This window comes from Tamandua tetradactyla, chromosome 17 (genome assembly GCF_023851605.1).
Source record: "Tamandua tetradactyla isolate mTamTet1 chromosome 17, mTamTet1.pri, whole genome shotgun sequence".
NCBI lineage: Eukaryota > Metazoa > Chordata > Mammalia > Pilosa > Myrmecophagidae > Tamandua > Tamandua tetradactyla.
In genome coordinates this window covers 30,599,026-30,612,464 of record NC_135343.1, presented here as the reverse complement: position 1 = coordinate 30,612,464, position 13,439 = coordinate 30,599,026, and the positions used below count along the sequence as shown (strand labels likewise).

At 35.7% G+C, this 13,439-nt stretch overlaps 1 protein-coding gene across 8 annotated transcripts in view; it reads right to left on the bottom strand.

Moving 5' to 3' along the window:
* The window catches only part of VRK2 (VRK serine/threonine kinase 2), a 129,236-nt gene that overhangs the window by 26,492 nt on the left and 89,305 nt on the right, over positions 1-13,439 (bottom strand). For 7 of the 8 annotated variants that reach the window (XM_077134280.1, XM_077134278.1, XM_077134283.1 and 4 more), the window contains exon 10: positions 172-230. The exons of the other annotated variant lie outside the window; for it this stretch is intronic. In XM_077134280.1, the coding sequence (XP_076990395.1) occupies positions 172-230 (59 nt within the window). The remainder of the gene's footprint in view (positions 1-171; positions 231-13,439) is intronic. 8 annotated transcript variants of the gene reach the window in all.

Sequence of the window (13,439 nt, the reverse complement as noted above, 5' to 3'; positions counted from 1 at the left end):
AGAGGATCTAAATATTCTGTTCTTCAGCAATGTATCTATAAATAATGGTTACAAAGTTCCACCCAACCTGGTGGGATTGGGGGTCTATGGGTTAAGCAAAAGCTACAAAACGAGTCACAAGAGCAGTGAACTACAAATCATATGGGAGAAGGAAGAAGGTATTTGACTTACAGCAACTGCTTCCAGATGGAGCCCATTTAAACACTGACTCAGGGAGTTCATCCAACAAACTAAAATGAAATAGTAAACACACATTGAATTTGTTGTAAATCCAGTGATGCACTGTTTTTATTAGAAAACAAAACTCTAATTCTATATTAGTAGGTCACCAAAACCCTGACTCTCAATGCTTCTTTTCTCCCTGTAATGGGTAAGAGAGTATAACGGAGAGTCCTCCATTCTCAAAGACCAATTTTATATCAATCAGTTGGTAGCTAAACAATGTAGCATTATGGTATAAATGTTTAATTCAAATTTTGAGCATGCAGAAATGCAGAAGTAGGGATATCTGTTGTGACTGTTTTCTTAAAAACATTAAAATTCAGAGGTGAATGTCAGCCAGGATGTGATAAGACCCTCCAGGATGTTGTTTCATCACAGAATCTTTGAAAAACAAGCAAAACCTAGCAGAGTCACTGTCTTCAAAATTCCAGAAAACAGGTAAAGAGCTGTAGTAACTGGGTAAGTGCTGAACCAAGAAAATACAGTTTTAAAAACGGCAAGAGAAGCTCATGGCATCCTCGTTGGGCCCTTCCCCACCCACTCCCTTTGCAGTTTCCACTGGAGGTCCCTGATCTTTTTCTGGAGGAAGCAAAGTAACCCCTATATGCATACTGGGGTGCTCATACATTGGTGTCACTCCATCGAGTGGCAGCCTGGAAAACTGAACTGGGAAATTAGTTTCTGGTTCACTCTCCTAGAACTTGCTCTGCAGCTTGTGGACAGATGTAGCAGTGTAAGAGACAATTAGGTCAAAGTGGCCTGAGTCAAAGGAATAGCACATTAAGACTTAAAATGTGGTCTCTGGGTGGGATGGATGGGTACAGGAGGCATTCTTAAGGCCAGGAGAACAGGTCTAAGACAAGACGCAGGCTCAGAAAAGGTAGACTCTTGAAATTTACTTTTGCCTTGGGCTGATCATCTTGACAAAGAGGGCTACAATCTGAAGAACACCAGCCATCACAGAGCCAGGCTTCAAGGACTGTGAAAGATATTACTGCATTGATTTGTTTGTTTTTCTTAACTACTGGCACTCTAGGAAATTTCTGTTATAAATTGGTTGGACACAAACTAAAGAGATAGCTCAGGGGGTAAATCCAAACGTTAACACATTCAAATATTAATTGACAGCGTGCAACAAAGACGACAAGACAGACAAAGAAGAGGGAATGATGACCAATACAAAGGAGCAAAATAAAAATTCAGAAGCCAACCTAAAGAATACCAGACTTTGGACATACTGGTCAAGGGATTTTTAAAAAATGATCTTCAATATGTTCAAGGAGATAAATGAACTCATGGACAAACAACTAAAAGGTATCAAGGAAATGATGAATGAGCAATATGAGGATCTCAATAAAAAGCAGACATTCTAAAAAGGAAGGAAACAGAAATAGTTTAGTTGAAGACCACAATAACTGATATGAAAAATTTCCCAGAGAGTTTCAAAAGGAAACTGGAGTTAGCAGAACAAACAATCAGTGACCTAGAAGGTAAAACAACTGAAATGATTCAGGCTGAGGAAAGAAAGTAAAAAGATTGAAAAAAAATTAACAAAGCCTACAACCTGTGAGGCATGATTAAGCATTCTAATGTGTTTATTATGGGACCCCCAGAAGGAGAAAAAAAAAAAAAGCAGTAGAAGGAATATGAAAATTCAAATAAACAATAGCAGAAAACTTCCCAAAGTTAACAAAATACATGAATATACACATTCAAGAAGCCTAATGAACCTAAAGCAGGATAAACTTGAAGAGGACTGTGCCCAGACACACAGAAGTCAAACTGTTACATGCCGAGGACAAAAAGAGAGCTCTGAAAGCTGTAAGAGAAAAGCAACGTGTTATGCCCAAGGGAGTCCCAATAAGATTAAGTATGGATTTCTTATCACAGAGGCAAGAAGGCAGTGGGATGACGTATTTAAAGTGCTGAAAGAAAATAATTGCCAGCTAAAAATTTTATGTCCAGAGAGACGATCTTTCAAGAAGGAGAAAGAGATTAAGATATTTCCAGAAGCTGAAGGACTCTGCTGAAGGACTCTGTAACCACTAGACCTGCTTGAGAAGCAATGCTAAAAGGGCATTCTTCAGACTGAAAGGAAAGAACACCAGACAGTGTACTGAAGTGACACAGTAATAAAGACCCAGGTAAAGGCAATCATATGGATAACTATAAATGCCAGTACTACTGTACTGGATTTTTTTTGGTATGTAACTCTACTTTTCGCTTCTTACAGGTTCTAAAACGCAAATGCATAAAAAAGTAATGAAAAATCTATGGCTTTGGACATAAAATGAATTAAGATATAACTTGTAAAAAATACAACAGAAAGGTAGGGGGTAGGAGTATGGAAAACAGTATTTGTGTATGCTACTGATGTGAATTTGGTATCAAATTTAATGTGATTGTTATAGATTTGGGATCTTACACTTAAACTCCATGGGAACCATAAAAATATCTGAAAAACATATATAGAGGGAAATGAGGAGGAACTCAAAATGGCACACTACCAAAAATCAAATAAATATAAAGGTAGGCAATAACAGAAGAAACGAGGACACAAAAGGAGTAAGACTTAAAAGATTAAATAGCAAAATGTCAGAAGAAAGAGATGAATTATCAGTAGTGGCTTTAAATGTAAACAGATTAAAATCTCCACTCAAAAGGCAAAGATTGGCAGAAGGGATAAAAAACATTACCCAACTATATCCTGTTTACCAGACACACCCTTAATTCAAAGACACAAGTAGGTTGAAAGTGAAAGGATGGAAAAAAAGATGTCAAGCAAACGGTACCAAAAGAGAACTGGGATAGTTATACTAATATCAGATAAAATCGAATTTAAGTTGAAAACTTATGAGGGATGAAGAAAGTCAATATATACTGATAGAGGGGTCAATTCAACAAGAAGATATAATAATTATAAAAATATATGCATCTAATTGCAAAGCCTCAAAAATTATGAAGCAAATATTAACATTTCAAAAGGAGAAATAAAATGGTTCTGCCCAACAGTATAAGACATGAATAATATCAGTTTCAATATTGGCTAGAACTAGACAGAAAAGCAATATGGAAACAGAAGCCTTGAATTATATTATAAATCAATTAGAACTACATACATAAAGAACATTCACCCAATAGCAGCAGTGTACGCATTCTTCTCTAGTGCACAACGGTCATTCTCTAGGATAGTCCATATGTTAGGTTGCAAAACAAGTCTCAATAAATTTAAAAATAATAAAATAATGGAATGTATCTTGTCTGTTCACAGCAAAATGAACCTGAAAGTCAATAATAGGGAGAATTGGAAAATTCACAAATATGTGGAAATTAAACAACACTTTTAAACAGCGAATGGCTCAAAGAAGAAATCTAAAGGGAAATTAGGTAGTATCTCGAGGCCAATGAAAATGAAAATACACTATATCAAAACTTACAGGATGCAACAAAGGCAGTGTTCAAAGGGAAATTTATAGCACTAAATGTTTGCATAAAAAAAAAAGCAAAAAACCAGAAGTTAGCAAAAACTAGAAGAGCAGGGAAAAAGGAGAGACACTGTCAGATAGTATGAAGCAGATATCCAAGCCAAGGAACCCCAGGACTGCAGCAAGCCAGCACTAGAGCACTATCTTTTGAGGAGAAAATTTGGTCTTGCCAACATCTTGATTTTGGACTTGGAGCCTCAGAACCTAGAACAGTTCTGGAAAGATGGTGGAATGAAGACAGGCAGAACTCACTCCTCCACCATAAAACAACTAGAGGCAGGCAGAAATTCTCCAAAAGGAGTTCCAGGGGTTGGGGGACCAGAGAAGGACCTCTGCAATATATAAGAAAGAGGTGGATTAAAAGTGGAGAAACTAGGTCTCAGAAACAGGGGTGAATGTTCTCAACTGCATTCACCTCTGAGGCCTCGGACTGTGCACTGGCTGGACTAGGGAGGCCTAAATCAGCACACTCCTACTTCAGCTGCAGCTAGGGGAGTCAACTCTGTCAGTCCCACAGCCTGGAGTCTTTCCATGCAGGAGCCCAGGAGCCAGCAGATTCATTAGCTCCACATACAGAGCCCCTGTTGCGGTGCCCAGTGCCCAACCCCATCCCTGAGGAAGAGAGGGGGACACAAAGCAGTGCTGATGTGACAGATGGCTGGCTAGGGAAACCTCTGGGACACACAGCCTTGATACTTTCTGCATGGGGGACCAGGGTACCCAGGTGAGAGGCCAGTGAGGGAGGGAGCTGCACTGCGATGCCAGGTGCCCTTCCTCAACCCTCGAGGCCGGAGTGGAGGGTGTGTCCACTGGCCTGGGTTTTGCTGGCCAGTAGAAACAGCTCACCCCTTAGCTGGCTGCTGGCTGGTGAAGTTGCACTTCTCAGTCCAGCAGCATGGAGTCTTTCCACACAGGAGTCTGGAAACTACCAGATCCACTGTACCCACAACCAAAGTCTTTGCTGCAGTACACAGTGCCTAGCCCCTACCCCAAAGCCAATGGCTTCTAGCATGCCTGGACCTGGGAGAGACAGAGAGGCTCCGTGCCTCAGGAAAAGAGAATTAGAAAAGTAGATTAGTCCTGAGCTAACAGTTGGTGGGAGAGGGTGACACTCCAGGGACTGCAACCTTGACGAGACTTTCACCTGGTCTGGATCCAACCCAGCAAGCTGCTGCAGTCAGGGAGAGGCAGGGTTATAGGGAATAGGTGGTCCAAGAGTGCCATCTGCTGAGAAGACTGGGAAAGTACAATGAAACAAGCTACTTTTCTGCTCACTTCTAACAGCCTTCTGAAAGCAGCTGAGTCCCCTGCATTAGACCCTAGCGCTGGTTTGGCTGTGAATTACTGACAAACCAGGTGCCAGAGGAGGCCTTCAATGCAAACTCAAAATCAACAAAATCTTAGATAAGCAAGGGAAACCAACTTTCAAAATAATCTTATCATGACAATTAGATGCCAAGAAACCAACAAAAAATCACAAGGCACATGAAGATATGGCCAAGCCAAATGATCAAATTAAAAAGTCAGAGAAGACACAGAATTCAGAATGAAAAAAATTGTTCAAACAAATCTACTAAATAACTTCAGTGAGATGGTTATACAGATTAAGGATATCAAGAAGATACTAGTGGAGCATGAAGAACTAGAATAAATAGATCTTACAGAAATGAAAGATACTGTAGGTGAAATTAAAAATATACTAGAGGAAAACAACAGCAGATCTGAAGAGGCAGAAGAAAGAATAAGTGAACTAGAAGACAGAAAACCAAATTAGAACACATAAAAGAACAAATGCAAAAAAAATGGAAAAATTTGAATTGGATCTCAGGGAAGTGATTGACAACACCAAGTGTACAAATAGAAGAATCATGGGTGTCCCAGAAGGAGAACAGTAAAGGCCATGAAGATTATCTGAGGAGATAACGAGAAAAATTTCCAACCATTATAAGAGACATAAATATGCAAACCATAGATACCCAACATATTCCAGAGAATAAATCCAAACAGAGCCACTCCAAACCACATACTAACTAGACTACCCAATACTGATGAGGAAAGAGTCCTGAAAGAGCAAGAGAAAAGTGATCCCCCACATACAAGGGAAGCCACGTAAGACTAAGCACTGACTATTCACTGGGCATCATGGAGATGAGAAGGCAGTGGGTACAACAGATTAAAGATTCTGAAAGGGAAAAACTGCTAGCCAAGAATTTTTTACCCAGCAAAGCTGCCCTTCAAAAGTAAGGGAGAGTTTAAAATATTCACAGATAAAGACATACTGAGAGAATCTGTAACAAGAGTCCTGCCTTGCCAAGAAATACTAAAGAGAGTTGTGCTGACTGAAAAAATATATATACATATATGGGAGAGAGAGACTTGGAGACTATAGGAATGATGATTATCAGTAAAGGTAACTAAAAGGATAAAAAGAAGGAAAAATATGAGATCTGACAAATAAAAGCCAAGGGATAAAATGGTTGAAGTAAGGGCAGCTTTCACAATAACTCTAAATGTTAATGGATTAAATTCCCCAATTCAAAAAAGACACAAAGATACAGACAGGTTAAATGTCAAAGGACAGAAAAAGATATTACACACAAGCAATAATCAAACAAAAGCTGAAGTAGCTATACTAATATCAGATAAAATAGACTTTAAATGCAAAAGTGTTATAAGACTTGATCAAAAGGGGGAAAAGAAGTATAACTAATAAAGAATCAGTGGCAGAGAGAGCTAAAATAGTCGAGAGGCTACTCTGGAGGTCGCTCTTATGCAAGCTTCAGTTAGACATTGCTACCTATCATAACCTGCCAAACCCCAACCAAAACCATTCCAGCCAACTCTAAAGAAAGCCTAGAGCAATATATAAGATTCCACAAGTGTTTCATGCACTAGAGAAACTTTCCAGAAACCTACAACCCCAGATGGGTCCCTGGTCCAGATAAGTCCTAAAACCTAGAGGGCCCAGCCTCTCCAGAACATCAGGTAGTTCCATCTCCCTACCTCATATTAGTGACAGACCCTTCCAATATGAAAAATTAAGGATTGCCATATCCCAGACACTCCTAAAGAGAGGGATGGAAAGAGATGATGGTGGATTTATACAGTGAAGATAGGATTTAACAAATGAATATGAATGCTGAATCATTATACTGATATCTCTTTTAGTCCCCAGTATCTTAAAGCAGCTAGAAGTAAAAACCTAAAATTGTGGAATTGTAATCCATGTCAAACTCTGAAATATGTTCTACAACTAATTGTGGTGCTTTGCTTTTTTGTATATATGTTATTTTTCACCAAAAAAAGGGAAAAAGTCAATTGTGATGATAAAAAAATATTTAAACCTTCTAGCCTCCTATATTCTGGAGCAGCTAGAAGGAAAAATCTGAGGGGATGGTATGGTAGCCCATGACAAACTCTGGGATCTGTCCTGTAACTACTTGTTGAAGAGTACTTTGAAAACTACTGCTTTTTTATTTCTTTGCTTTGTATATATGTTATACTATACAATAAAAAAGTTAAAAAAAGTGTTGTAAGATAAAAAGAAAGACACTATATATTAATAAAAGGGGCAATTTACCAAGAAAAAAATAACAATCATAAATATTTATGCACCTAATCAATGTGCACCAAAGTACTTGAGGCAAGTACTGGTAAAACTAAAGGAAGTAATAGATATTTCTACAATAATAGTGTGAGACTTCAATGTACCACTCTCTTCAATAGGAAGAACATCTAAACAGGGATCAATTAGGAAACAGAGAACCTAAATAATTTGATAAATGAATTAGGCCTAACATATATAGATCAGTACACCCCAAAACAGTAGAATATGCATTCTTCTCAAATGCTCATGGAATATTCTCCAGGATAGAATATATGCTGGGGTACAAAACAGCTCTTAATACATTTAAAAAGACTGAAATTATTCAAAGCACTTTCTTTGATCACAATGGAATGAAGCTGAAAATTAATAACCACCAGAGAATCACAATATTCACAAACATATGGAGGTTAAACAACAAAGTCTTAAACAATTAGAGGGTCAAAGAAGATTGCGAAAGAAGTCAGTAATATCTTCAGATGAATGAAAACAAGAATACAGTATATCAAAACTTATGGGATGCAATGAAGATGGTGCTGAGAGGTAAATTTATAGCCCTAAATGCCTGCATTAAAAAGGAAGAACAAGCTAAAACCAAAGGGTTAGCAGAACAATGAAGAAACTAGAGAAAGAGCAGCAAACTAGTCCCAAAGCAAGCAGAAGAAATAAAGAGTAAAGTGGAAATAAACGAGATGGAGAACAAAGAAAATAATAGAGAGAATTGGTTCTTTGAGGAGATCAATAACATCGACAAATCCTTAGCTAGGCTGACAAAATAAGAGAGAAGATGCAAATAAATAAAATCAGAAATGAGAGAGGGATCATTATCATCAACTCCAAAGAAATAAAAAAGATCATAAGAGGATACTATGAACAACTGTATGCCAACAAACTGGACAACTTAGATGAAATAGATGATTTCTCAGAAACACAAGAACAAACTATTCTAACTCGAGAAGAACTAGAAGCCTTCAACAAACTAATCACAAATAAAGAGATTGATTCTGTCATCAAAAATCTGCCTACAAAGGAAAGTCCCTGGACTTTTGGCTACAAAGATGAATTTTACCAAATCTTCCAAGAAGAATTGACACCATTCCTGCTCAAACTCTTCCAAAAAAACTGTAGAAGAGGGAACAAGACCTTACTCATTCTATGAAGTAAATTCACTCTAATACCAAACCTGATAAAGAAACTATAAGAAAGGAAAACTATAGACAAGTCTACCTTATGAATATAGACGCAAAAATCCTCAATAAAATATTTGCAAGTCGAATCCAACAACACAGTGAAAGAAAAACATACCACAACCAAATGGGTTTCATTCCTGTTATGCATGGGTGGTTCAGTACAAGAAGATCAATTAATGTAATACAAAACATTAATGAATTGAAAGGGAAAAATCACATGATCATCTCAGTTGACGCTGAAAAGGCACTTAACAAAATCCAGCATCCTTTCTTCATAAAAACACTTCCTAAAGTAGGAATCTAAGGAAACTTCCTCAATTTACTAAAGGGTATATATGAAAAACCCACCACTAAAATCACCCTCAAAGGTGAGAGACTGAAAGCCTTTCCTCTAAGATCAGGAATGAGACAAGGATACACACCATTACCATTGTTATTCAACAGTGTGCTAGAAGTTCTAACTGGAACAATTAAGGCAAGAAAGAGAAATAAAATTGGAAAGGAAGAAGTAAAACTTTCATTATTTAGAGATGATATGATCCTATATGTGGAAAATCCTGAAAAAACTACCACAAAGCTATGTGAGGTAATAAATTAAGTCAACAAAATGGTGGGATATAAGATTTTAAAAAATCAGTCCTGTTTCTACCCAACAGAAATGAACTGAGGAGCTAAATGAAAAAATTCCATTCATAATAGCAACTAAAAGAATCAAGTATCTAGGAATGAACATAACCAAGGCTATAAAGAACCTAAACAAAGAAAACTACAAAATTTTGCTAAAAGAAATCAGAGAAGACCTAAACAGATGGAAAGACAATCCAATCTGTGTTTATGGATAGAAAGGCTATATATCACTAAGATATCAATTCTATCCAAACTGATCTCCAGATCCAATGCAGTCCTAATCAAAATTCGAACAACCTACTTTGGAGTGTTGGAAAAGTTTGATATCAAATGTACCTGGGAGGGAAAGAGGCCTTGAGTACCTAAAAATCATCTCAAAAAAGAATGAACTGGGAGGACTAACACTTTCTGATTGTACAGCTTAGCATAAAGCCACAGTGGCCTATACAGCATGGTACTGACATAAAGACAGAAATCTTGATCAATGGAATTGAATTGAGAGTTCAGAAATAGACCCTTGTCAACTGATTTTTGAAAAGGCCCCCAAAACCACTGAACTGGGACAGAAAAGTTTCTCCAATAAACAGTGCTGGGAGAACTGGATATCCATATCCAAAGAAACCCCTACCTCATATCCTATACAAAAATTAGCTCAAAATGGATCAAAGCCAAATATAAGAGTGAGTATCATAAAACTTCAAGATGAAAATATAAGGAAACATCCTCAAGCCAGAGTGACAGAAGGTAGCTTCTTAGACCTTAAACCCAAAGCACAAGCAATGAAAGAAAAAAAAAAAAAAAAACAAATAAATGGGAACTCCTCAAGATTGAATACTTGCACATTTCAAAAGACTTTGTCAAAACGGTGAAAAGGCAACCAACTCAATGGGAGAAAATATTTGTTAACCACAAATCTGATAAGGGTTTGATAGCAAATATATATAAAGAAATTCTACAACTCAACAATAAAAGGACAAACAACCCAATTATAAGATGGGCAAAAGACATAAATAGACATTTCTCCAAAAAAGGAAATACAAACGGCTAAAAAATAAATGAAAGGTGTTCATTTTCAGTAGCTATTAGGGAATGCAAACCAAAACTACAAATGAGATATCATCTCACATCTATAAGAATGGCCACTATTAAACAAATAAGAAACTACAAGTGTTACAGAGGATGTGGAGAAATTAAAAACTTATTCACTGCCAGGTGAATGGAAAATGCTATAGATGCTGTGGAGGATGGCATGGCAGTTCCTCAGGAAGCTCAGTAAAGAGCTGCCTTATGACTTGGCAACCATGCTATTTGAGATATACCTGGTGATTAAATATCATTAAGATGCCAATTCTATGCAAAATGATTTTAGATTCAACACAATCACAATAAAAATTTCAACAGCAGACTTTGCAGAAATGGGAAAGTCAACCATTATATTTATATAGAAGGCCTCAAAAAGCCTAAACCATCTTCAAAGAACAAAACTGGAGAACTCACATTTTCCTATTTTAAAACTTATTACAACATACAGGAATAAAAAAGCATGGTACTGGCACAAAGATAGGCATATAGACCAATGGAATCAAATTAAGAGTTCAGAAATAAACTCTCACATCAGTGACCAAATGATTTTTCACAAGGGTGCCAAGTCCTCTCAATGGGGAAAGAATGGTCTCTTCAACAAATGCTGCTGAGAAAATTGGATGTCCATATGCTAAAGAAAGAAGGTGGACCCTTACCTCACATCATATACAACAATTAACTCAAAATGGATCAAAGACCCACATATGAGGACAAAAACTATAAAACTCCTAGAAATAAACATAGGGAAGCATCTTTAGGACCTTCTGTTAGGCAATGGTGTCTGTTTTGTTTACACCAAAAACACGAGAAACAAAAGAAGCAACAGGTAAATGGGAACTCATCAAAATTAAAACTTCTGTGCATCGAAGGACTTTATCATGAAAGTAAAAAGACAACCTTCAGAACGGGAGAAAATATTTGGAAACTACATATTGAGAAAGGTTTAATATCTAGACTATATAAAGAAATCCTACAACTCAACAAAAAGACACACACCTACTTAGAAAAATGGGCACAAGACTTGAAAAGACATTTCTCCAAAGATGCACAAATGGCCAAATAAGCACATGAAAAGACACTGAACATTCAGTAACCATGAGGGAAATGCACATCCTAACCACAAGATGTCATTTCACATCAAGTAGAATGGCCACAATAAAATGTAAAGTAAGTGTTGGAAATGATGTGGAGAAGTAGGGACACTTGTTTATTGTTGGTGGAAATGTAAAATGGCGCAGCTGCTGTGAAAGACAGTTTGACAGTTCCTCAGAAAGTTAAGTATAACCAGGCAATCTGAGACCTAGTATACCCAGAAGAATTGAAAGCAAGGACTCGAACAGATATTTGCACACTGATATTCATAATGGCATTACTCACAACTGCTAAAAGATGGAAGCAACAACCCAAGTTATCAACAGATGAATTTATAAACAAAGTATGGTATATACACACAATGGAATATAATTCTGTTGTAAAAAGGAATGGAGTTCTCATATGTGAGACAACATGGATAAACCCTGAAGACATCATGTTGAGTAATATAATTCAGACACAAAAAGTCAAATATTATATGATCTCACTGATATGAAATAATCAGAATAAGCTTATTCATAGGGTTAGAAGCTAGAATATAGTTACCAGGGCTGGGGAAGGAGAAAGGAATGGGAAGTTAATGCTCAATTGGTACAGTTTCTGTTTGGAATGATGGAAAAGTTTTGGTAATGGATGGTAGTCATGATAGCACAATATTGTGAATGTAATTAATACCACTGAATTATATATTTGAATGTAGTTAAAAGAAGACATTTTAGGTTGTATATATGCTACTAGAATAAAACTGGAAAAAATATGTACAACTGAACACAGTGAACGCTATTGAGAATTATGACTGTAATTAATAGTATAATTATAATATTGTTCATGAATTGTAAAAAAGGTACCATACTATTACAAAGTATTAATAATAGGGAAAACTGTGTGTGATGGGGGTACGTTATATGGGAACTCTGTATTTTCTGTGTGATAATTCTGTAAACCTAAAATTTCTCTAATTATAAAAATTAATAGGAACAATAAATAAATCTGAAAGATGGTTCTATTAAAAGATCAGTAATAGATAAAATCAGATTCAGTAAAAAATTAGAGAAAGCTAAAATACACAAGATTTAGAATGAAAAAGAAGCACAACCTCAAACCCAAAAGATTAAAAAAATAATGCACACATCTGGCAAGAAGTTTAAAAGTGAAGGAACTGGACAGTTCATTACCAAAATAAAAAGAGATAGAAAATTTAAACAAATTTCCCACTAAGAGATTAAAAAGAGAAGTTCATCACTGTCAATTCATGACAGTTTCTCCTAACTCTTAAGGAACAAATCATTAAAGTGCTATTTGAATTAACTATCCAATTAATTTATATTTAAATAAATGATAAATTAATATACAAATAATGTATAATATATTATATTATATTTAATTTTTATATAAATATAATTGTTTATATTATATATAAATTATCTATTGAATATATAAATAACATATATTAAATAAATAATAAATAGATATTAAATAAATATCCATTAAGTATAACATGTCTTCAGGTAAGATGTTAAATTCTTTTGTAAATAAAGTGAAACTAAAGTGTCAAAAAACAAAAATCATAGGTGAAAACGTATATTTGGATTTTTAGGATATTCTTACTCAGGTACTACATTGGAGAGAGGCTAGTTATTTAAATATTGAAATTGGTGGTATTTTAACTTATAATGAAGTGGGTTAACAAAAATATTTAAAAGCAAAGCAAAAACCAACCAAACAAAAAGCCAATATTATAACATTTTACAATGTTTAAGATTGAACTGGAACAATTTTAAAGATGCTTCAGGCACAAATACATAAACATTCAACAAAAATTATTGATATGTGATTCACAAACTCAGGTACATGCAGAATTGCAACAATAAGTGTTTCAATCTAATATCCTCCTATCTCCATAAAATAAAGGTCATATGACAGATAAAATATTATGAATGAACATACAAATATGCCCTTATAGGGAATCTTAGTGTTATGCCTTCTATGACAAATTGAGCAAATTATGACCATATACTATAAGAACTGTGAAAATGTCTACAGTTATCTGAACTATGAATTTCATAATATGAAATTAGCTTACTGATCTATAGGTTTAGATTATTAATCAAGTAAAAATGAAGATGTTAATACTCG